Source organism: Eschrichtius robustus, chromosome 1 (genome assembly GCF_028021215.1).
Source record: "Eschrichtius robustus isolate mEscRob2 chromosome 1, mEscRob2.pri, whole genome shotgun sequence".
NCBI lineage: Eukaryota > Metazoa > Chordata > Mammalia > Artiodactyla > Eschrichtiidae > Eschrichtius > Eschrichtius robustus.
The window spans coordinates 8649349-8673970 of NC_090824.1; the positions used below are offsets into that span (position 1 = coordinate 8649349).

General features: G+C 36.8%; 1 protein-coding gene across 2 annotated transcripts in view; it reads left to right on the plus strand.

The window, feature by feature from the left end:
- Positions 1–24622, plus strand: part of ATG2B (autophagy related 2B) — a 71790-nt gene that overhangs the window by 12243 nt on the left and 34925 nt on the right. For both annotated transcript variants that reach the window (XM_068540932.1, XM_068540941.1), the window contains exons 4-20: positions 381–483; positions 1772–1934; positions 2699–2878; positions 4994–5090; positions 6000–6185; positions 7178–7332; positions 7425–7530; positions 8249–8510; positions 9822–9972; positions 10958–11050; positions 11190–11378; positions 13510–13783; positions 15163–15265; positions 18698–18893; positions 19181–19323; positions 23742–23899; positions 24296–24468. In XM_068540932.1, coding sequence (XP_068397033.1) covers positions 381–483; positions 1772–1934; positions 2699–2878; positions 4994–5090; positions 6000–6185; positions 7178–7332; positions 7425–7530; positions 8249–8510; positions 9822–9972; positions 10958–11050; positions 11190–11378; positions 13510–13783; positions 15163–15265; positions 18698–18893; positions 19181–19323; positions 23742–23899; positions 24296–24468 — 2732 coding nt within the window. The remainder of the gene's footprint in view (positions 1–380; positions 484–1771; positions 1935–2698; positions 2879–4993; positions 5091–5999; positions 6186–7177; positions 7333–7424; positions 7531–8248; positions 8511–9821; positions 9973–10957; positions 11051–11189; positions 11379–13509; positions 13784–15162; positions 15266–18697; positions 18894–19180; positions 19324–23741; positions 23900–24295; positions 24469–24622) is intronic.

Sequence of the window (24622 nt, forward strand, 5' to 3'; positions counted from 1 at the left end):
TTGGACTTACGAAAAAATTGGACTCGCTCTCGGAACGGAACTCGTTCATATGTAGGGGACTTACTGTATTCAATTAAATTTCATGTTCTTTTTTACCCTAGTTTCTCCCCTGTTTATTTTATTATGCTTGCATAATGAAGGGATTAGAATTCAACAGATAGTGTTAGTCATTGCCCCAGGTTGAGATGTAACATGGGTAAGTGCTCAGCAAGGCAAAATATTTATTACAAAGCTCAAGATTTGGGGGTTTTTTTAAGGAAAGAAATTCAACTTTTATTTTGTAAGTTCTTATTAAACTAATTTAGTATTTATTCCTTTCATTAGAAGTTTTTATTTAGTATACACATGGTCTCATGTTGACGGTTACCTGTTTACTCTAGTACTAAGAAGAGTAAAAGTCACTTTTATAGACACTGTCTTGAGAATTGAACATGTGCCAGAAAATTCCAAAACTGGAACTGCACTTGAAATTCGAATAGAAAGGTAAGACTTCTTATATCTGAAAGCAAATTACCCTGTTCTTTCCTTTGTAAATAATAAAATCTGACTCTCATTAGATTTCAGGATGCTTTTGGAGTTTAGAGGTGCTTGTATTAAGTTAATATATTACATTATTTCTGAGTAAAGTGCTTGTCTCTAAGTTATGTTCTAATCCCATTATTGAAAACTGAAAGTACCAGTTGGGGTATAATTATATACAATATAATGCTCTGAATATTTGATTTCACAAAGCAAGTAATTCTCTTTTAGTTAATATCAAATCAAAATAATGACTATTTGAGTGGTACTAAATTTAAGGTACTCCTGTTGGAGAGTTTCAGTTTTTTCATATGAACAATGTACTATTTAGATGTGTCTCATTAATGTGATAAGCTTTTTTGCTTTGCTTTATTTGGTCTATGTGCTGCTTTAGGCTAAGACTGTTGTTTTCTTTGACGATTCTGTGAGGGTATTTTAAGGTCAATATGTACAATAGTGATTTACTTAAAAAGATATAAACACATCACTTTTCGTTTTCTGTGTTTGCCCACTTGGAGCGCCTATAAATAGCTCTAAAACAGGGATTGATTTACATACCCACTACTGAGTGTTGTTTTGAGGTAGTAACTCTTCACCTGTGTCTTAATGCCACATGAGCTGTCAGCAGAGATAAGCAGAAAGAAGTATGTACACCGAGCACCAAAGACACTTTGTATGTGGATCTGTTGGGGGCCTTTATTGAGCTCTGGTTTCTGTCTTTCACAAAACATAGCTATTAGTGAAACAGTTACTGTTAACAGATCTTTGAAATTAGGTTGCATTACCTTAAAATGGTGTATTTAAAAAGTTTCTAAAGTCTCATGCATTTAGCACAACAATATTTTATTTAAGCTGAAGATGAGTCGTAAGGACTCATAGAATAGTTACAGGAATTCAAGAAATGTCATGTCAGACTTGTGACTTGGAGCCAAATGCTGTCTCACTGTTAACCAAGAGATGTTTGTGAGGGAGCACAGGAGTTGTTTTCCTTGAAACTAACTTTAGGAAGTTATTAATTTTTTCCCCCAAATTTAGGAGCCTCAAACGTTACCTTCTTGGACTTAATGTCTCTTCATGAAAATACTTACTGTAGTAAAGCATGGTAATGCTGACCCACCTTTTAGGTATATTCTAAGAAGAGCTAACACTTGAAAAATTCCTTTAACTTCAACAGCTATGTGCATTTCTTATAATTGCAAGTAGGTTTTCCTAGGAGTTTTATGCAAATGCTCTTTTTGTTTTTAACTTTCAGAACCATGTACTGTGATGAAACTGCTGACGAGTCCTCAGGAATTAATGTACATCAGCCCACAGCTTTTGCTCACAAGTTACTTCAGCTCTCTGGAGTGTCTCTCTTCTGGGATGAGTTTTCTGCATCAGCAAAATCTTCCCCAGTTTGTTCAACTGCACCAGCGGTAAGGAAAACAAAACAAAAACCCAAAAAACCAACATCATAGATTTTTGAAAGGTTTACATGAGAGTTATTAAAATTTCCTAGGGTATGTAATATGTACTAATAGGTTTCCATCTGATGTGAGAGTTAACACAAATATTCAGTAATGGGGCATATATTTTGGAAATTTAAGAATACTCACATTTATAATTAATGCCATTTCTGCCAGTTTGCTATGTATTAACTTGATAGAGAAACACTGGATTCTATGTCTTAGAGGGAAATGATATATTAACATCTAATACCCTTTTTACAGTAAAAACAGGAAATCAAGTAATGTTCACATTTACCTTACATGCTGAATGTATTGCTGAAGATGTATCTTACAAGTCATATCTTAAAGAAGTTTTATAATTAAGGAACTCTTTGTTAATCCCTTCTAAGAGTGGAGAGTCCTTTTATAAATTAATCACTCCACAATTTATCTTTTACTTTATTTCACAAATCTTATTTTCTTAATTATAGAATGTCTATTAAATTTTCTTATTATGGAACTTGAACAGAGACTGTGCTTTATTCATAAAGTCCTTTTCCATGATTTGCCTTTATTAAGGTACTGTGCTGTTTCATGGTAGCTCTACAATACTGGTTTATCCATTGTCACATCATACAGTTTTCATGTCAAATACTTCATTCTTCTTAAACTGACAATTGTATTTTGCGTTTCAATTTATTTACATTAAGGTATTTTAAAGAATTGCTTTTCTTCTTATTGCCTTACTGTAGGAAGCTGAGCCAAAGCTATCCCCTAGCTGGAGTCCCAGAATTGTTTATGAGCCACACCCACAACTAACTAGGAGTTTGCCAGAGGCAGCACCCTCTGACCCCGTGCAGATTGGAGGGCTAGTCGGTAGCTTGGGGTTGAGTCTCACATTGAAACAGAATGAGGTACTTCCTGGAGCTAAGGTAAGTATTTGTTTTATTTTCTGTAGATAAAAACAGAATAAAGCCACAGGCATCCTTTACTGTATGCGGGGACCCACTGATTGGTTGCTGTAAATTACCCTGTGACGAGGGGGCCACGGTCTTGGAGTCAGCGTTTTTACTCTCAGCTGGTGCTTCTGTCTGTAGGTGACAGAGTTCGGGTGAAGACGGGCCTTCTGCCCATCTGGTGCAGCTCAGGATTTGAAGCTGTCTCCTACGCTTACTTTCCTCCACTTTCAGAAACATTCATTAGTTCAGATAACTAGGAATGTCTTAAAGAATCTCTATCGTCATCAAATGATAAAGTTAAAGGAAGGAGAGATTGGGAAAGCAAGTTGACTGAAGGGGATGTTTAATTACGTGTATGTAAAACTATCCACCTATGTGTATTTTGAATGGAATGTCCGTTTTTATAATATTTATGAAAAGAGATTGATTTTTTTCGTGATGTCTTATAGCTTTTTGAAGACAGTGTAAAGACAACTATACTCATTTCTTAGGGAACAATATTGAACAGCCTGGAGAATCAGGCTGAATACAGCCTTGCATGTATTTAGTCAGTTAACAATGTGTCTGTCAGGTATTATTTTTCAGACTCTGAAAACTAATCTTTCATATAATCTGTGTAAAATGTAGTTTGAGAAGATATCAGGGTTTATTCATTTGTATATTCACTTATCTAACTAGCTCTAGACATTTGAGTGACTACTGTATGCCAGACCCCATACAAGTTCTTGGGACAGATGCAGAGATGAACGGAATGCAATCTTTGGCTTAATAAAAGATAAAATAAGGGCATAGACATGGCTGTGGGAATGTGGAAGAGGGAGCCACGGAGTACATGTGAACATACATAGAAAGGTTTTAAGTTCAGCATATAATCAGAAAGAGATCTTCCCACTGTCCCCAGCCTCAACTCCTTGTTGATTTATGGCCTGGGATGTCAGCAGTCAGTAAGGAGCCCCATGAAACCAGCACTCCACGGGTCAGCTTAGCTTAAAATCCTGGCTCTGGGTCTGTTAGATGGCCTTGCGCAAATCACTTAATCTTTGTGAACTGTTTTCTCATCTGCAAGACAGGAACAGTACTAAGAGGAAATAACAGCATCTAACACAGTGCCCCAGTACTCAAAATACAAAGTTGGTAATAATGATTATTATTGTTATTGGAGAATGTATTATTTTATTAGTTAGATCATGGAAATTTCTCAAAGTCACTATGTAATTTATTTTATTTTTTGTTCTTACAATCAGAAGAAATTTGTTTTTTGCCTGGGAAGAGTGCCATTTCCCAAATATAAGTGTTTTCTTAATTGAATTATTTTTAAATTGTAAAATGGCATAAAGATAATAGGAGTCCGTGTTAACATTAGAAATAAGAGGAGGTGAATGAAAAGTAAGGCGAGCATATTCAACTTTCCAGAATGTGATGTAGAGAACAGGGTAATTGCTTTTGTCAGAGTATACTCCAAAAGAATCAGGGTGAGAGTGGGATCGGGCTTTTATTTCTAGAAGGAAAAATGGACAGGGAAAAGAGTTGGAAAAGAGAAGGGAATTCCACACGAGCACCCTCTTTCTGCTGTGGCTCCGTGCCCAGTGGAGAGTGGGCTTTGTGGGGCACAGAGGGCATTCACAGGGACACACTGTTGATAGAGAAGGTCCTTGCATGTTCTACAAAGGAGTGTGATCTGTGGGCAAACTTATGAAAGCCAACTTTGATTTGAGTCTTTTGAAATCATGATGGGAATGATTACTCGGTTACTGCTATAGATAGTCCTTCTTGGAGACTGTATCTTAAGGCCTCCTCAAATACCTTAAATACTCAGAAAACTCAGAGAGACACAAAGTATGACATTGGACTTGCCAACATGGAATTTCTCAGGAGGATTTTCCCTCTTAAAACAACAATTGTTGGCCTTATATCTTTTCATTTAGGTTGTGTGGATTAGTAGAGAGAATCTTAGGTAAAGGAATCCAAGGCTAAATGATCAGTATTCCTCTTAGTGCATTAAAATATACTGGGATTTGTCATGATGAGTTTATAGAGTATTCATCCTGAGTAGTTTTCTTTCTTGCTTTCTTTCTTGTTTTTTTCAAGTTGGATATTGATGGACAGATAGACTCTATACATCTATTCCTGTCGCCAAGGCAGGTGCACTTACTTTTGGATATGTTAGCAGCTATTGCTGGACCAGGCAAGTGTAATTCTGTTATTATTTCTAATTCTTTAAAACTTTTTAGCTAAAATATATAGCATACAAATAGGAAATTGTATTATTATATAGGAAATGTGTGAACTTAAAGCTGTATTGTAGGGACTTTCCTGGTGGCACAGTGGTTAAGAGTCCACCTGCCAATGCAGGGGCCACGGGTTCGATCCCTGGTCTGGGAAGATCCCACAAGCACGGAGCAACTAAGCCTGTGCACCGCAACTGCTGAGCCTGCGTGCTGCAACTACTGAAGCCCACGCACTCTAGGGCCTACATGCTGAAACTACTGAGCCCGTGTGCTGCAACTATTGAAGCCCACATGCCTGGAGCCCGTGCTCTGCAACAAAAGAAGCCACCGCAATGAGAAGCCCACGCACTGCAATGAAGAGTAGCCCCTGCTCGCTGCAACTAGAGAAAGCCCGTGCACGGCAACGAAGACCCAATGCAGCCAAAAAAAAAAAAAAAAAGCTGTATTGTATTGTAAATAAGAATCCTCAATAGTTAAATTTGATCGGATCTTTCAAATTGTATTATCATGGCACAAATTGGAGTTCAGATTGTTTGTATCACATACATAACATTTTCAGAACTGACTGGCTTACTTCCTTGGTTGAGGGTAGTACTTCATACAACTGAGAAGGTGTAATTCTTAAACACATTAAATAGCACGCACTTAAAATTTTTACTGACTTATCTATCAGAGATCAGATCTTCTGATTCCTAGCTAGCTGCTTAGAGCTGTTGCTTAGATCTCCAGTTAATATTAAACAGTGGTGGTTTTGCACTGACTGTGGTACTAAGTTGCCATTGATATTGGATAAGTGGGTTGGGAGAGAAATGATTAATTAACTCCAAATTTAATTACTGTTTTGCTTTCCTTTTGTATACTTGTAGAAAATTCAAGCAAAATCGGGTTAGCTAATAAAGACAGAAAAAATCGACCCATGCAGCAAGAAGATGAATATCGAATTCAAATGGAATTAAACCGGTATTATTTGAGGAAGGATTCCCTCTCTGCGGGTGTATCCTCAGAGCAAAGCTTTTATGAGACAGAAGCGGCTCGTACACCTTCTAGCCGGGGTAAGCAACTCAAAAAGTTGACTTCAGAATCATACATTCTCATCATAGAGCAAGGTAAACTTAATTTTGGCTGCTGTAAAATGGAGTTCAGCAATGAAAAGACTGAAGATCCAAGAAGGTTTAAATCTATCAGTCGATCTAAGCACAGCCTTACAGTGATGCGCTGGCACACACGTGCTGCAGTGTCCCTTTTGATTGTATAGTTTTGTTTTGTAAATCATGATTTATTCTAAGGAAAGTCAATTAAAAATGTGGATTTACACAGAAGATAAATTGGGGATAATTATTCATTTTGTCAAATTCTTATGTGCTCTCATAATAACTTACAGTAGTTTTCTTCACATAGGAACCTTTGTCCATTAATCTTTCTATCAATTAAATGTAAATATAATCTTTACCCGGTTTACTTTGCATTTCAGAATGTGTAAGCACTAACTAATACCATGAATAATAAGAATCAATTTAAGTATGGAATGTTGAACTAAATAAAAAATTAAAGTCTACTCAAGAAATTCTGGCCATAAGAAACTTCATTTGCATGAGGGTAAAACAGTCTCTAGAAAGAAGTGAAACATAAATAGAATTCTAAATAAAATATTCAACTCTTTTTTTTTTTTTAAAGGAATAGCTGTATCCATATGAAACCAGAGATTGCAAGATATTTATACTATTTAAAAATCTGGATTATTTTAAAATCATATGACAGTTAATGACATTACATTATACCATGTAATGCAGCTTATCATATATTTTTTTAAAAAGTTCACCAGTGGGCTAGCTTAACCTTTTGTTAATCTATATTCAGTTGAGTTTTTACTATGACATTAATATCTTGGTTCCAAAGAAATTACCCCATTTGAAGTAACATAAAATTTAGGACATCACTATATCTCAGATAACCTGAGGGAAGAATATGATATTAATATATATGAACTTATTTAAAGATGTGAATTGGAATTATAATAAAACTGACAAAGTTTAATTCTGTCTAGAAGAAGAAGTTTTCTTCTCCATGGCTGATATGGACATGTCCCATAGTCTCTCTTCTCTTCCACCTCTTGGGGAACCCCCAAATATGGACCTTGAGTTATCATTAACTAGTACATATACAAACACCCCAGCAGGATCTCCGTTAAGTACTACTGTGGTAAAGTATTAATTAATTTTTGTTCTATTCTTCAAAAGTTGCTTCTAAAATTTTGCACTTTATTCATGTGCTTTAAAATAATTATTTTATAGCTTCAGCCAACTTGGGGAGATTTCCTTGATCATCATAAAGAACAGCCAGTAAGAGGGTCAGCATTACCATCCAACCTAGTTCACCCAACATCTTTACAGAAGACTGGTAAGTAAAAAAAAAGACATTTGTTGATAGTTTCCCCTGGAATTTTTAAAAACTTAAAAATTAAAAAAAAATTGTTTTTAAAAAATGCCATTCTATTGATTCTTTTCTTTTTCATAAAATTTTCTTTGGTCTAGGCTATTTAACAAAATGAAGCATTGTTGAACAATTCACTATGAAGTGTTTCAGAATAGGTGCCTATTTATTGTATTCTTTGTGTATTTAAATACTTAAATGTTTTTAGTAAAAAGTACACAGTAAGTTTCATATTATTATTGCAGTTTAGGGGTCTCAGTCAACTATCTGATTTTTGTTTCACGTTTACACTTTCCTTGAAAGAGAACCTCAGGTTTCTTTTCTGCAAAATTTAATTGAAATAGACACAGACTTAAAGGAAAATTTGAAGAGCAGCTTTTGGTTAATCTCTGACTTTTTCCAATACAGTTTTATTAATGCAAAAGTTTTGTTCGTATGTTTCCTATTGTAACAATTTTTTTTTTGTACTTCAAGTATCAAGGATCTTGGATGTAAAATGCAGAAAGATTAGTTTATTTTACTTGTTTAATATCACTCAAAATGTGTGATCACATGTTTTTTGAGACTAAAACCTCAGGTTTAGTTTTAAAATTAACACACGAGTAAATGTTTTATAATTTTGATATAATGGATTGTTTTAAGTATTAACTTTTTTATGAATATAATTTTAACACATGTATTTCAGCTCTCCCCTCTAGATCTGTTTCAGTGGATGAATCCAGGCCTGAATTTATTTTTAGACTAGCTGTGGGAACGTTTTCAATCTCTGTGCTTCACATCGATCCTTTATCTCCATCTGAAACGTCATTGAACCTTAATCCATTGACACCTATGGCGGTAGCTTTCTTTACTTGTATAGAAAAGATTGATCCAGCAAGATTTTCAACAGAAGATTTTAAGTCTTTCCGAGCAGTATTTGCAGAAGCTTGCTCACATGATCACCTTAGGTAAACTCTTATATTTATTAATGATCCTTGAAAAAGAACCAAATGTGGACTTTTCATTTATCTGCAATACCTACCTATCTCCATTTGTTTTTCCAATTCACATTTTAAATATTTGTAAATGAGTAGAGTGAGTGTGGTTTTCTTGAAGTGCTGCAAAGATGTTTACCATAGAATCTCTCATTCAGGTTATTTGGCATGTGAAACATTCAGATATAAGATCTATATAATTTGGAGTTGTCTAAATTATCTTTTCTTTAGTTCCCTGCCCTGCGCTTGTCAAGTTTCTTTGCCCACATTTTGCCTTCATTCCCCACTGACACCATTATGATCATAAAAATAGTTCTTACTGTCACAGGTTTAGTAGAGATGGCAGTGGTGGTGAGCGTAGAATGGGTTAATGCAAAGGGACTTGAAAGTGATTCATATGCCGCTGGCCATGGGGTGGGAAACGATACCAAGGCTCATCCTGAGCGTGGACGCTACATTTTCAACTTCTGCTTAAAAAAAAAAACAAAAACAAAGCTGTTCAAATAGCCACTGATCTTTTTGTGGGTTGAGTCGTAATAGATGAGGAGATAATTAAGTTTATAAGTACATATAATATTGTTAATGTGCAAATACTATTTATTTTAACATGAGAGTGACCTATAAATTGTCCATTCATATGTTATTTTATGTAATGGCTTAGGCACATATATTACTATTTTTAGAAAACGCCTTGGGCTTTCATTTTAACTTTAACTTTTTTGAAGTATTAAAATTAATATACAAAGTAGTTTTTATATCTAGCAACAGAAACTCTACAGGTTAGGACCATAATATTTATAATAAAACTGCAAAAACATTTTTTCTTCCTATTTTTGATAAGGTTTCAAATATCTGCCAGTAGGAAATACAATAAACGCAACAAAAGCTAGAGGTAGACCTTCATTTGAGTTCCACTGACTAAAGTTTTAAAAATATTGCATGATCCTTCTAGATAAGTTTAAGAAACTATGTACATATATTTTACAGATTTGAAAGATTTTATCCACTGCAGTGTAAATTTTAAAATGTAGAAGAGGGAAGGGCAGTGTTGGGAAATATGTCCTGGGTGATTTCTTATCAGCAGATCTGATTTCTTTTTCTTATGTCAGGGAATGGGGAATTTGAAGCAGTCTTTCTGGTTAATATCCTTAAGAATATTAGTTATTATTAACAATTTGAGCTTGTCAGAACAGGTAGGTATTAACAGTTGTGTACTATTCTTTGACACATTGTTTAATCTAGCAGTATATGGGTACTCTTAAATGATGCATTGTTTTATAACAGATTTATAGGTACTGGCATCAAAGTATCCTATGAACAAAGACAAAGATCAACTTCTAGATATTTCAGTACTGATATGTCCATAGGGCAAATGGAACTTTTGGAATGCCTGTTTCCGACTGATTTTCATTCTGTTCCTCCTCACTATACAGAGGTAAATGCTGATACTTTTCCTTTAGGATTAGTCTTTAAATGTCTTGCTTGTTAAGAATTGTGTGAACAACAATGATTTTCTTTAAAAAGGCATAGGAAGTTGTATAGGAAGAAGTTTTTTGTGGTGTTTGCATTTATATTTTGTTGAAACAGATTTTTTAAAAAAATATTTATTTATTTGGCTGCAGCAGGTTTTAGTTGTGGCAGGCGGGCTCCTTAGTTGCAGCTCCAGGGCTCCTTAGTTGCGGCACGTGGCTTCCTTAGTTGCGACAGGTGGGCTCCTTAGTTGTGGCATGCGAACTTTTAGTTGCAGCATGCATGTGGGATCTAGTTCCCTGGCCAGGGATGGAACCTGGGCCCCCTGCATTGGGAGCACAGAGTCTTACCCGCTGCACCACCAGGGAAGTCCTGAAACAGATTTTTAAGTGTGGCCTTTAAGGCCATTATAAGAGTGTGTTACATTTTTAGAGTTGACTTGTTTTAGAGTCAGACAGGCTATGGGACAAATGACTTAATTTCACTCATTTTCCAAGCACTCTTAATTTCAGAAGAATTCTATTATTCAACAAATAGTTATTGAATGCCTACTATGTGCTAAGCACTGTTCAAGATAAGTGAAATGTCTTGTGCTCATTTATAGTTAATCTGATTTTTTTCCTATCCTAAAAGCACGTCCTAGAGAAACTTTTAAAAGCTATCAAAATGACATTTTTATTGCTGTTACTTTGCCCTTGTGACTTATTTTATTTTCAAAGCGCTTTATTTGAATCCTCACATACATTTTGCAGATGTGATACTAAGTATTTCAGAAGTTAACTAATTTGTCTAAAAGTCACATTTCTAGTAAGTGACAAAACTAAAGCTTAAACCAGCCTTTCTGACTTCAAAAAGCTCTTTCCACTATTATATTAGCTCCTCTATTAATTCATGTGATTAATTATAGCTTAATATTGTACATTTCATTTATCTTCATCTTTGTTTTTAAGCTTTTAATGTTCCATTCCAAAGAACAAACTGATTCTCACCCCCCTGTGTGTCTTCAGCTTCATTATAAGCATTCTGAGAATAAAGGACCCCAGGTAAGAGATCTGTTTGTGTGATTAGCACCTGTAAATTTTCATTTGATGTATATTTTATCACAATCACAAGGTTTTAATTTAATTTTATAGACTCGTTACTGATCATATTAATGCTTTCTTTTTCTTTTTTTCTTTTTAGGGTAGTCAGGCAAGACTTAGTTCTGTTCCTCAGAAGGCAGAATTACAAGTTAAGTTAAATCCAGTGTTTTGTGAGCTGGATATCAGCATTGTGGACAGGTTAAATTCTTTGCTTCAACCACAGAAGCTCACTACAGTAGAGATGATGGCATCACACATGTATACTTCATATAATAAGCATATTAGTCTGGTAAGTATTTAAAAAGTTGCAAATACACATGATGATCATAGCTAGCTAATAGGTTTATTGGGATGATTTCTGAGCTTAGGTATTCTTAATAGGTTAAATAGCATATGTTATTAAAACGGCATTATTTGTAATAATGAAAAAAGGAGGCATCTTTAACGTCTAGATAGTAGACTAGCTAAATAAGTTGTGCTAATGTACTGAGTGCAATTTTATGCTGCCACTTTAAATGATGGCTATAAAGAGGGTACAGCAACATGAAGAAGGCTCATGAAGAAGTATGAAGTGAGAAAGTAGAATATATTATTCCACATAAACTTTTATTACAACTGTGTAAATAAAATTGTATAGAAAACGACTGGATGGAAATAGACCATTTGGTAGCATTGATTATGTTAGAGTAGAAAAACTAGATTTCCTTTTCTGTGTTTATCTGAATTTTATAAACTGTGAATATAATATCTCGATAAAACTTTATTCACACGTATAATGAGCTAGTGGAATCTCCTGTAAAATGCAGCCCATATAATGTAGAATATACTCTTTTTTTTTTTTTTTTTTAAATAAATTTATTTATTTATTTATTTTATTTTTGGCTGCGTTGGGTCTTCGTTTCTGCGCGAGGGCTTTCTCTAGTTGCGGCGAGCGGGGGCCACTCTTCATCGCGATGCGCGGGCCTCTCACCATCGCGGCCTCTCTCGTTGCGGGGCACAGGCTCCAGACGCGCAGGCTCAGTAGTTGTGGCTCACGGGCCCAGTCGCTCCGCGGCATGTGGGATCTTCCCAGACCAGGACTCGAACCCGTGTCCCCTGCACTGGCAGGCAGATTCTCAACCACTGCGCCACCAGGGAAGCCCTAGAATATACTCTTGAAATTGGGAACATAGTTTATCATATTGTGTTATGGAGCATCACATTGTATCACTTTCACTTCGATCTGGTGCCTGGAGTCTTTTCTAAGCTAATCAAGTAAGTCAGGTTTGTAAGGTGTCTGTCAGGAATTTTAGGATTAGGCAGACAGAGACAACTTCGTCTAAAAAGAAAAGGGAAAAGATATTTTTCTGCATATTTGCCTCTCCCTTAATTAGTGGTGAGTATTCACATTAAATCAAGATTCTTTAATTTTTATTGTCAACAATTGCTATTTTAAGTTCTGTGGGGCAAGTGTTTATATTTGCTGTTAGCCATAGATGTACTGGGATGATGATTTTATCTCTTGAGCAATTTTTGCTGAGAGTGGGGGTTAGTATTAGAAAGTCAAATACGGGAGAGAAGAAATAGGATCCAAGTCTTAGCATAAAAACGGAACTTTCTAATCTAGGTGGTTAGAGACTGATCCGTGAAACTGAGGATTGTTACCACCTACACTGTACTCTGGACTAAAGCTTCATAAGTTTTAATTCATTTTAGAGAAAAAATAGAAATAGACTTTTATCTGAAGGGAATGTTCTTTGACCCTTTTATTATAATGTGGCTTTAAGTAAATGGTGCATACGTGTTTTGGTTTCTAGGAGTCATTTGATGGCATCATACTCTTGGGTTGGATGGGAGCTCGGAGTGAGCCATTTAGGGGGAACTCAGAGTGAGTCATCTAGGGAATATTTATTTAGAACCTGTGATGTGCCAGGCCTGGGCTTAGCCCTGGAAAGACAAAGATGAGTCAGGGATGGGCCTTTGCATTTGGTGTAATTCATCAGATTTCACACTGAAGTCTTTAAAGTAGCATATTGGTGGATAAATCCTTCAAATTGAATGCTGGGTACTATAGTGATTTTTACCCATATTGAGTTTGTTGATAAAGCTAATTTACACATTATTCTTTAGAGTCTGTTGTAAGATACATATACATCTATAGCACCTGTGTCTTCACTTTGGTTCAGTTTTTATTTTAATTAATTTTTTTATGTGAGGATTTAACTTTTGCCAGTAGTTTTGACTTTTGTCAGTAGCTGTTGCATTATAAAATTTCATTACACTAAATTAATATGATAGTAGTTAATATGAATTGTGTGTTAATACATTATCCTGAATGAGGAAATAGTGATTATGTATATTGTAATGTTGAATACTAGTGTCATTTATGTTTATTTGCTTAATTTAACATTTTGGCATATTTTTGATGTTTTGTGTTTTAGCACAAAGCTTTCACTGAAGTATTTCTAGATGATTCACATAATCCTGCAAATTGTCGGATATCAGTACAAGTTGCCACGCCAATATTAAACCTTTCTGTTCGCTTCCCAATACCTGATCTTCGATCAGATCAAGAGAGAGGACCATGGTTTAAGAAGTCACTTCAGAAGGAGATTCTTCATTTAGCATTCACAGATCTAGAATTTAAGACTGAATTCCTAGGAGGATCAACCCCTGAAGAAGTTAAATTGGAACTTACCTTTAGAGAACTAGTTGGTAAGATTGACCATGCCTGTAAAAGAGCCAGACTAGAAACTAACAACTGCTACTGAAACTTACGTTAAGAAAAGTATATGACAGCCCCCCAATACAATAAAATTAAAGAACATATGTTAGAAAGCAGGTTTAACAGCTTTTTTCTAATATTGTATACAAACGTGATATCTGTCAGGTTTTGAAAAGAAACTACAATGCACGATGATTTATTCACTTTGAGAATATAGTGCTTTAGCCTACATTTTAATACCACCTACTACTTACTTGTTGTAGGGCTGATAGTAGCCAAAATTTATTGAGTGCCACTCTATGTTTGCTGTGTGCTGAGCACTTCACACACATTATCTTGTTTCCTTTAATCATCATAGTTACGGTAGGCTTATTATTTCCAATTATTTTTATCATTTATAAGTGAGGAATCTGTCGACTTCTGAAGAGGTACCTCCCAAGGTCAATGTAGTAGTAAATGGCAGAATCAAGATTCAAACCCAAGTCTGACACCAGAGCTTGAGCTTTCAGCCATCGTACTAATAGTGACTTTTCCTTGTAAATCTGTTTTAAGTTCCCCTCTCCTCCTCTTTCTGCTCGCCTCCTTCTCTGTAGGCTGCAGTTTTCCTTCCCTTGTTTTCTCTGAGTTTTACGTATCATTAGAGATATTTAAAATTGACTTGCCAGTTATGATTTCATGAAAAGGCTTTTAGGGGTTATCCGGAATCTTCCCTTATCTCTAATGATAAGAAACTCATTATTCTGGTGGAAAGTCATTCTTTGTAAAATAGAATGAAAAAACATATATGGGGTTATTGTGAAGTAACTCTTACAGTGCTTGGTACAAAATAGACATTTAAGAAATGTAGTTATTTCTTAAAATAACTACATTAAAAAAAAAATCTGTTCCTAGACTAACTGCATAAACTTTTATGAAGAATAATCACTAAGTGGCACTCAGTAAGTGGTAACTACTATATTTAATATGTTATGCTTATTTATTTATTTATTTTTTTGGCCGTGCCACGCGGGATCTTAGTTCCCTGACCAGGGATTGAACCTTGCCCCCTGCATTGGGAGCACAGAGTCTTAACCACTGGACCGCCAGGGAAGTCCCTTATATTTAATACGTTATGATTATGCACCTTACACGTTAAACATTCATACTTAAGAATTTGCGTTTGAGCAGAAAACAGCGTCTTTAATTTATCTGCTCATCCTGTCTCCCCACGTGTACACGTGCAGCAGGAATAAATGAATAAATGTTGTAGAACTTAACACTGCATTATGTCCCTGGTTTAGAGGATCTTTGCTCCTCGAAGGAGGAAAGTATCTTTTCTCTTAGTATTTGAGAAGAAATGCATCTCCATGAATCAGTCTTGTTTTATTAGGGTCATTCCAGGAGGATAAAGGAGAACCATCCATTAATTTTTTCCACGTGACTAGTGGAGGAGATGGAGGTACGGCGTCGTCAGATGACTTTGACTGGCCGCGGTGAGTAAGCAAATGGACATGATACATACATTCAGTGAGACTTTCCTTTTCAGAAACAAGTTGCTGTAGCTTTTTTGACTGACGTTTTGGCTATTAAATGTTTTTCTTTTTTTTTTTTTTAAAGAATGTGTACAGCTGATTTAAAGATAGTATCTTCATTTATAAGCGGGGGGAGGGGGGACAACTTCCTCCCATTAGGTAACCTGTGACACATTAAGTGAAAGTCTTTTTTTTTTTTAATTTTGGGCTGTGTTGGGTCCCCGTTTCCGCGCGAGGGCCTTCTCCAGTTGCGGCGAGCGGGGGCCACTCTTCATCGCGGTGCGCGGGCCTCTCACTGCCGCGGCCTCTCTTGTCGCGGAGCACAGGCTCCAGACGCGCAGGCTCAGCAGTTGTGGCTCACGGGCTTAGCTGCTCCGCGGCATGTGGGATCTTCCCAGACCAGGGCTCAAACCCGTGTCCCCTGCATTGGCAGGCAGACTCTCAACCACTGCGCCACCAGGGAAGCCCTGGCTATTAAATTTAAGCTAAAAATATCCAGCCTTGATGAGAAAACCCCGAGGAAGATGGAAAAATTAAATAAAAAATATGTACTACTTTATCAAAGGTGCCTATGAGGTACTGACAGAGATGGACATATAAAATGTGTTCTTTGGCCTCAAGTTGCTTAGCCTAATTAGATGGACAAAAGAATCATGCCCATTCTAAAAATAGTTCATTTGTGAAAAGGACTTCAGTAGAAGAGGTATCATACATACAGCACCATTTGGTTAATTATCAGATGAATTTTGTAGCCAGTGATTATTTTAGGAAAGTATCTTCAAATCTGGGGAGCTTTTACAGAACACTGATTCTTGCGCCCCACGTTGAGATTCTGAGATAGAACCTGGGCATCAGTATAGTTTAAAAATACACCAGGTGATATGTTCATAGCAGCACTATTCACAATAGCCAAGACATGGAAACAACCTCAATGTACATTGACAGATGAATGGATAAAGAAGATGTGGTGCATATATACAATGGAATACTACCCAGCCATAAAAAAGAATGAAATAATGCCATTTGTAGCAACATGGATGGATCTAGAGATGATCATACTAAGTGAAGTAAGTCAGAAAGAGAAGGACATAACATATGATATCATTTATATGTGGAATCTAAAATATGACACAAATGAACTTAACTAAGAAACAGAAACAGACTCACAGACATAGAGAACAGACTTGTGGTTGATAAGCGGGAGGTGGGATCGGGGAGGGATGGAATGGGAGTTTGGGATTAGCGGATGCAAACTATTATATATAGAATGAATAAGCAACAAGGTCCTACTGTAGAGCACAGGGAACTATATTCAGTATCCTGTGATAAGCCATGGAAAACAATATTAAAAAGAATGTATATATATATATATATGTATAACTGAATCACTTTGCTGTAAATTAACACAACATGGTAAATCAACTATACTGCAATTAAAAAAATGAAACTACGGTAGGTGATACCAATGTGCAGTTGGATTTAGAGAACCACTGCTTCAGGATTTCTTAGGCAGGAGAAATCATTCTTTAAATTAGCCTGATAGTGGGCTTGGATTACTTTTTTTTTTTTCTTTTTTTAAAAATTTATTTATGTGTTTTTTGGCTGCGTTGGGTTTTCGTTTCTGCGTGCGGGCTTTCTCTAGCTGCGGCGAGTGAGGGCTACTCTTTGTTGCGGTGCACAGGCTTCTCATTGCGGTGGCTTCTCTTGTGGAGCACGGGCTGTAGGTGCGTGGGCTTCAGTAGTTGTGGCATGTGGGCTCAGTAGTTGTGGCTCACAGGCTCCAGAGCACAGGCTCAGTAGTTGCGGCACACGGGCTTAGTTGCTCCACGGCATGTGGGATCTTCCCAGACCAGGGCTCTAAACCCGTGTCCCCTGCATTGTCAGACAAGTTCTTAACCACTGTGCCACCAGGGAAGTCCCTCGGATTACGTTTAAAAGAACTTAGTTCACCCAAAATAATGATCCTTTATTATATTGAAAACTGAGTACATGAAGCCTCTCTTAAGAATTAAAGTGATCTTTCTTGTGCCACTTTTCTACCTGCCTTCTTTTACACCCCCGTACCCTGTGTGTCAGACCTATCAGACTCCTAGGACAGGCATTGTCAGTGCACAGCTGATCATGAGCAGGAGTTTTCATCATAAGAAACGAATCTACTTCAATTAGGTAATTTGAAAGCACAGTTTACATTAGGATATCTGTAAATTAGGAAACAGTTGTTTTAGTTTATAACTAGAACCAACTGGCAATACCTTCTTAGGAAAAAAAAAGCTATTACAGATGCAACACAGCTGTTTTGTTTGAGCGTGCCATGCCTCATCATGACGGCAGGCTGGTGGGATGAAAAGGAGACTACAAAGCCTTGTGCTAGTGACATGCTGCAGAGAATTAGGAAAGGACTGGCATTACTCTGGGGCAGAAGCTAATGTCATCAAAGGCTGTTAGCTCTTGATATTTTGGGTTTGTAGCTACAAAACACCACCAATAACACAAGCCTTTTATTATTGAAATTCCTAAAGGAAAAGATTACTTTGTTGTTGCAGTTCTGAAAATATTCTGTAATCAAACTCTCCTTCTTCCATTTGAACAATTTATATAACATGAGGTTTCTCAGGTATGCAAGTATTCCATAATAGCCGAACAGCTGGAATGTAGAAGGATTTGGTTTAATGATAATAAATAGAATTCTTAGGTAAAATTTGCTAGCTGTTAATGAAATTAAAAAAAAATTTTTGTTTAACTGATGTATAGTTGATTTACAGTACTGTGTTAGTCTCTGGTGTATGGCAAAGTGATTCAGAGATATATATATATATATATGTATGTGTGTGTGTGTGTGTATATATATATATATATATATATATTACGCACACACACACACAGAGACACATATTCTTTATCATGTTCTTTTCCATTATGGTTTATTACAGGCTATTGAATATAGTTGCCTTTGCTATACAATAGGATCTTGTTGTTTATCTACTTTATATATAGTAGTGTGTATCTGCTACTCCTCATTTCTCTCTCCCCCACCACCTTACCCCTTTGGTAACCATAAATTTGTTTTCTATGTCTGTGAGTCTGTTTCTGTTTTGTAAATAAGTTTGGTAATGAAATTTTAAAATGACCCTTTTGTTCTCAAAAGATCAGATTTTCTAGTTATCCAAGTATAAAATGTTAATGTCCTTCTTTTATTTGCTTGTTTCATCAATTCCACGCTTTTAAGTTTACAGCATGCTCAGGAGTGGGTTGCGTTAGATATAATTAGACTTCGTAGAGAAGTTGACGCCTATCAGTAATGACTTAATCAGTGGGCTTTGTATTAGTTTGTATACAAGTTAGTTTTGCAGTTTACACTTAGATCTTGATTTTTAAAATTGTCTTTGCTATCAGAATTGTACTGAAAGTAAACCCACCAGCCATGCATTCCATTTTGGAGAGAATAGCAGCTGAGGAAGCAGAAGAGAGTGATGGCCACTATCAGGAAGAAGAGGAAGGAGGCGCTCATTCCCTGAAAGACGTTTGTGATCTGAGAAGACCAGCCCCGTCTCCCTTCTCTTCTCGTAGAGTAATGTTTGAAAATGAACAGGTAAAATAAAAGTGTGAGCAAGCAACAAAGGAATTACCCTCTATCAGATAGCTTTTAATGCTTTATCTTTAAAAAAAATACTTTGTATACTGTTTTTTGCCATATTTTTAGCTCCAAGATTGAATAATATCTATTTTTTTCCCTTGGTTAAAAGTTGCATGCTTATTTATTTGCCCACACACAAGTCGTATGGGTCGGATAAGAAGATGCTACTACTATTTTAAATATAAAATGATTATTTGATGCTTTTTTTTTTCTTTTTTTTGCACTAAACTGTTATGTTTTAGATGGTGATGCCAGGAGACCCTGTAGAAATGACAGAGTTTCAAGATAAAGCAATCAGCAATTCTCACTATGTGCTGGAACTTACATTACCCAATATTCATATAACACTGCCTAATAAAAGCTTTTATGAGAAGCTTTATAATAGGTGAGTTTAAACACATTTAGTTGAATCTTTGGGATCGAACTTTCCTGTCCAACTGCCTCTCTACCATCCTACCTCCTTGTTTTCCCTCTTCCCCCTTTACTTTCCTTGTTTTAATATTATCAACTATTTCAGTGTACTTTGTATGGTGTTGATTATAGAACTATTACCGTTATGATGAGCTATTGTCATAGCAGAGTTTCCTAACCAGTGTGTCTGGTAACTGGGTTTCTTGTGTGTGAGATGTATTCTCTCCATCCTAGGTTGGCTGGTTGCCCTCTGTCACCTTACCACAGAGTACTGAGAAAATATCTCTTTGTGTATAATGACATGAAAAGAGGTGGGATATACTTGTATAGAGGGCCAAAAGATACTGGTGTAAAGTCAGAGTCCTAGAGTCTTTGTACAAGGAACATCCCTTCTCAGAGTCTAAAAAAAAGCACCTTGTTAGAATTAGAAACTCTAACTTATAAACGTGTCTATGAAAACTTAAATTTATTACATTTAAATACCCTTAAACGTATATACCAAGCAAATATGTTGAAATAAATGGCATTCTAGAGTAGAAAGGTCATAGACTCTGAAGATCTTGGACGATTTACCTAGTCCCCATGAGCTCCATTTCCTCACATATAAATTGGAGATGATACTTGTACAGGCCTCAGTGGGTTGTTTGGAGCATTAAATGATATAACATTTGGGAAAGTTCTGAGAACAGTGCCTGGCGAATAGTAAGTAAGAATGTTATCATTCCCACCCACTCTGGCATAGCTGAAAGGTGGTCATGTGGGTTTCTGGAAAAAGACACGTCCTTAGTGTCTGTCATCACTAGCTTCCCACATGTAAACAAGTCATCCAAATTTTTGTTAATCTTCAGAAACGGCAGACCGTTGTTTCTGCTGTAGATTTACTTGGTACCAAATAGGATTTGGATTTATACAGGATCTGACATTTGGAAACCACTGATCTCTAGGCTACTGTCCTTATTTTATAGTTGGGGTATCTCCCAAGAGCTAACGAATGTGCAAGGCTAAGATTGAGCAAAATGAAACAACTAGTTCAAGGTCCATCCCAGAGGTCAGAAGGGCTTCATCCATTTCTTTCTCCTTCTGCATTGATTGAACAGGTGGCTATTGGTTAGATTGCAGCATCAGAATAGTAAAACATACCTTAAACATTCCATTTATGAATATATGTTCATTTACCACTTCTTTTTAAAATATAGGGCAGGGCCTCTTTTTGATTACAAGCCACTGGTTAGAATTTTTGCTTAATGTATACCCAGAAGGCTTTGTCTACAATTCTCAGTTTCAGTTTCTTTGAAGTGGAGTGAAAAAATAGTTTCAAAGCAGTCTGAGTGCAGAATCCTTTCAGGTTTTTAAGATTTTTTTCTCACTTCAGTCTATATACTTAAAAGTCATCAGTTAGCACAAGATTGAATTAAACTATGCTTACAATAACATACAGCTGAGATGAGCAGATTTGGGGCCAAGCACGATTTACCCGTGGTGACTATGCAAAATGTATAATTCAGCTGGTGGGAGCAGAAGTTCTCAGGTGGGCTAGGGAGTTGTCTGCCAGCAGCAAGCAGGTAGCGTGTGGGGGACGTCAGTCAGTATGGCGGGCGGGTAGCTTAAGTCAGGGACCTGGAGAGCATCTGCGCATCTGGGGAGCTGGTTCAGGGGGTGTTGCCCATGAGAGTTTCTGTTCTCTCTCACCTGCCCACTTCTCTGTCTCTCAGGCCCCTAGACTTATATAAATACTGCAGTGTTCCCCGCTGTGGATCATATACATCATATATCTAAGTTAGCATGTGAATTCTTTGCCCTCTGTTTGGCTTTGTCTATATATACATTTTTTTTTTCTTTTAATTTTCAGACATTCTAAAACTTATAGGTAAGTTGCAAGTACAGTACAAAGAGCGTTTTTTCCCTGAACCATTTGAGAGTAAGTTGCTGACTTGATGTCCCTTCAGCCTTGAGCAGTTGAATGTGTATTTCTCACAAACAGGGACATTCTTCTACATGACCATAATTCAGCCATTAAAACGAAAAAATTAATATTATACATTAGCATCTAATCGTCAGACCCCATTCATGTTTTGCTAAATGTCTTAATAATGCCCTTTATTATACATAAAATTTAAAAGTATCTTTCTGAGCAGGAATTATAACCAATTCTGCCTTTACTTCATACATTTGAAATATTGGTTTATTCCTTCATCAGCTGGGTCTTTTCAGAAAGATAGTCTCAGGTACAGGTAGATTTTTTTTCTATGTCAAAAATCCTTTAGAATAGAATATAAAAAATATTCTACCTGGTTTTATTAAATCAGATATTTTTGAGCTTCTATAATGTTTCAAGCTCATCGCCACGGAATCATGGTGATGTGTCCTTAAACATCTTAAGTGTTTTTTTTTTTCTTGATATTAGAAACATCATTCAGTGTTTTATAGTATTATGGTATCAAGACTGTGTTTAGACCAAAATGTAAATAAGGAAAAATAGTAAAATCATATGAAACATATTTGCAGGTCATATACCATGAACTCCAGGTTTTATTTAAAGTAATAGTTTCTCTTTAACCTGTGAAGATAAGAGAATGGTTGTAGGGAATAAGGTAAAGAAAAATTTCCTGAGAAAATTCTTCATTTTATACTTTCACTATTTATTCATGTAGGAATTTAGACTAAGATCTGGATTTAGACTCTTGTTTCTTTTTCTTCAATAAATTTATTTATTTATTTTTGGCTGCGTTGGGTCTCCATTGCTGCGCGCGGGCTTTTTCTAGTTGCGGCGAGCGGGGGCTGCTCTTCATTGCGGAGCACGGGCTTCTCATTGCAGTGGCTTCTCTTGTTGCAGAGCACGGGCTCTAGGCACGCGGGCTCAGTAGTTGTGGCTCGCGGGCTTAGTTGCTCCGCGGCATGTGGGATCTTCCCAGACCAGGGCTTGAACTTGTCCTCTGCATTGGCAGGCGGATTCTTAACCACTGCGCCACCAGGGAAGCCCTAGACTCTTGTTTCTTTGTTCTGTGAGTGACACGCCCAAGGGGCAGCGAGCCAAATGAGTACCACGCAGTTCTGGGCATCCCTGTCAGTGTGTCTGAGGCAAGACACGCTTCTGCCCTGTGTCCCTGGTATTCTTCATCCAGTGATGCTTCCAGAAAGAGACCTTTTGGGTGGGGATTACAGTCTACTGAGAGTGACAGTACTCAGTCCTCGTTTATACTTTCTAGGGCCTCAGAAGCTCAGGAATTGGCCCAGGAAGTTCCTAGACAAGTGGCTTCTCACAGGAAGGGCCCAGGGCTACATCATCGCTTGGCACCTTGATTGGTATTCACACTAGGCTTTGTGACGAGTCTGTGCTTTTGGCAGTCCTTGCATGTGAGTCATCCACTGGTCCTTTCTTCAAACCTTCAGTGCCTGCCGTGTGACAGCCACTGTGCTAGGCACATACAAAGATGACTAAGACACAAGTCTTAGTCTAGGAAAGGGAAGCAAGAAAATGGAGTAGAGTGTTACAGGTGCAGTGACTGCATTATGCACGTGAAGGATATGCTATGGGTCCAAGCCTAACAAAAATCTTTGTAGAGAACATTGTAAAGTCTCAGTTTTCATGACAACATAGAGGTGAGTGGTGGGGGTGGAGGTATCTGAGAAGTGACAAATATTTCTTTGAAAAAATAGGATGCGGTGGTAGCCTAGCTTGACATGTATCACCCCAGTAGTCACCAGTGTTGACTTGGCTGTTCGTCTGTTCCGTTAGTTAGAAGGGTTTCCTCTCTTTATTCCCTGTTCTGTATGCTTCTTCATCTCATGCAAACTTCCCAGCGAAGCTGTGCTTTCTGTGGAAGAAAGAAAAAGCAGATATCCCTAGAGAAAGTGAGTAACGGAAGAGAACTGAATTGGGAGCTGGACGTAATCTGGGCTGTGGTTCCACTTCTCCCACTAATCAGCTGTGTGACCTTGGGCGGGTCACTTAACCTTTATGACGCAGTTTCTTCAAGTGTAAAGGGAGAATAATAATTCTGCCTTGGCTGCCCCAGAGGATTGAGGGGAGTCAAATGAGACAGTGCCTAATCTGTTATAGTTTATAGAGTGTTCTCATATACGTGAACAGTCCTTTTGTTCTTTATGGGTTTCATTTTTAATAAACCTCCTCCTTTAAGTGCATTTAGATGTATGTAATTTGATGCATATAACACTGGTGAAACTGGGAGGATATCTAATTAGATATCTAATTGTCCAGATTCCTTTCTCACTGCCCTGACAGCCATAGCAGTTATTTTTCCATTGACAAGAAATTCCGTTTCACCATTTGGAAAATTTATTATTCATGTGACTTCTTAAAGGGATATTCTTTAGTTTGCCTTCGGTTGAAGTAGGAGTTATGTATTTATTTGTCAACTTTTGTCTTTATAGGATCTTCAACGATTTGCTGCTATGGGAACCAACAGCTCCTTCACCAGTAGAGACACTGGAAAATATTTCATATGGTGTTGGGCTTTCAGTAGCCAGTCAGCTGATTAATACCTTCAACAAAGATGGTCTTAGTCCGCTTAAATCTGCAGTTCCCTGTGGTAATATGTTTTAAATTTCTTCTGAATTAAAATGCCTGGTTTATCAATAAACAAAGTAGTAACCTTTTAAATTGATGGATTTAAAAATGTGTCTTTGGCGTTTTCCACTTATAACTATTTTATAATATCTTTTAGTAATTTACAGTATTTCCCCACTTCTAGCTATTTATTAAGAATGTTATTAATTGTTATTTTTATAGTGATAGTATATTCATTTTCTGAAGTTCAGTGGTAAAGAGAAAGACAGTACATTTTTATTGTCATTACCAGATTCTTTGTAAAAATAAACAGGTTGTAAAATAAGCAAATATTCTTGTGATAAAGTTCAAGTTTGAATGCTGTTTTGTGTTAATAAGCTGTTAGAACAGCTGTAATTGTGCAATTTATTTCTCATAGATGAGGAAAGTGGATCTGAGGAAGAGACTTTGCAGTATTTTTCCACTGTTGATCCCAATTATCGTTCTCGTAGGAAGAAAAAACTAGACTCTCAGAACAAGAACTCGCAGAGTTTTCTGTCAGTTCTTCTGTGCATTAATCATGGATTAATGGCAGTGTTTACAGATGTAAAGGTAAGGATTTACAAATCCAAAGTGATTTTTCAAGTGCATCTTATTATAACTCTAGCATGATATACTCATTCAATAATTGAGGTAGTTCGAGGTTGTTTCAATGACTGATGAAGGTCAGTTCTCCGAGGCACACCACGATGACAGCAGCTTTGGA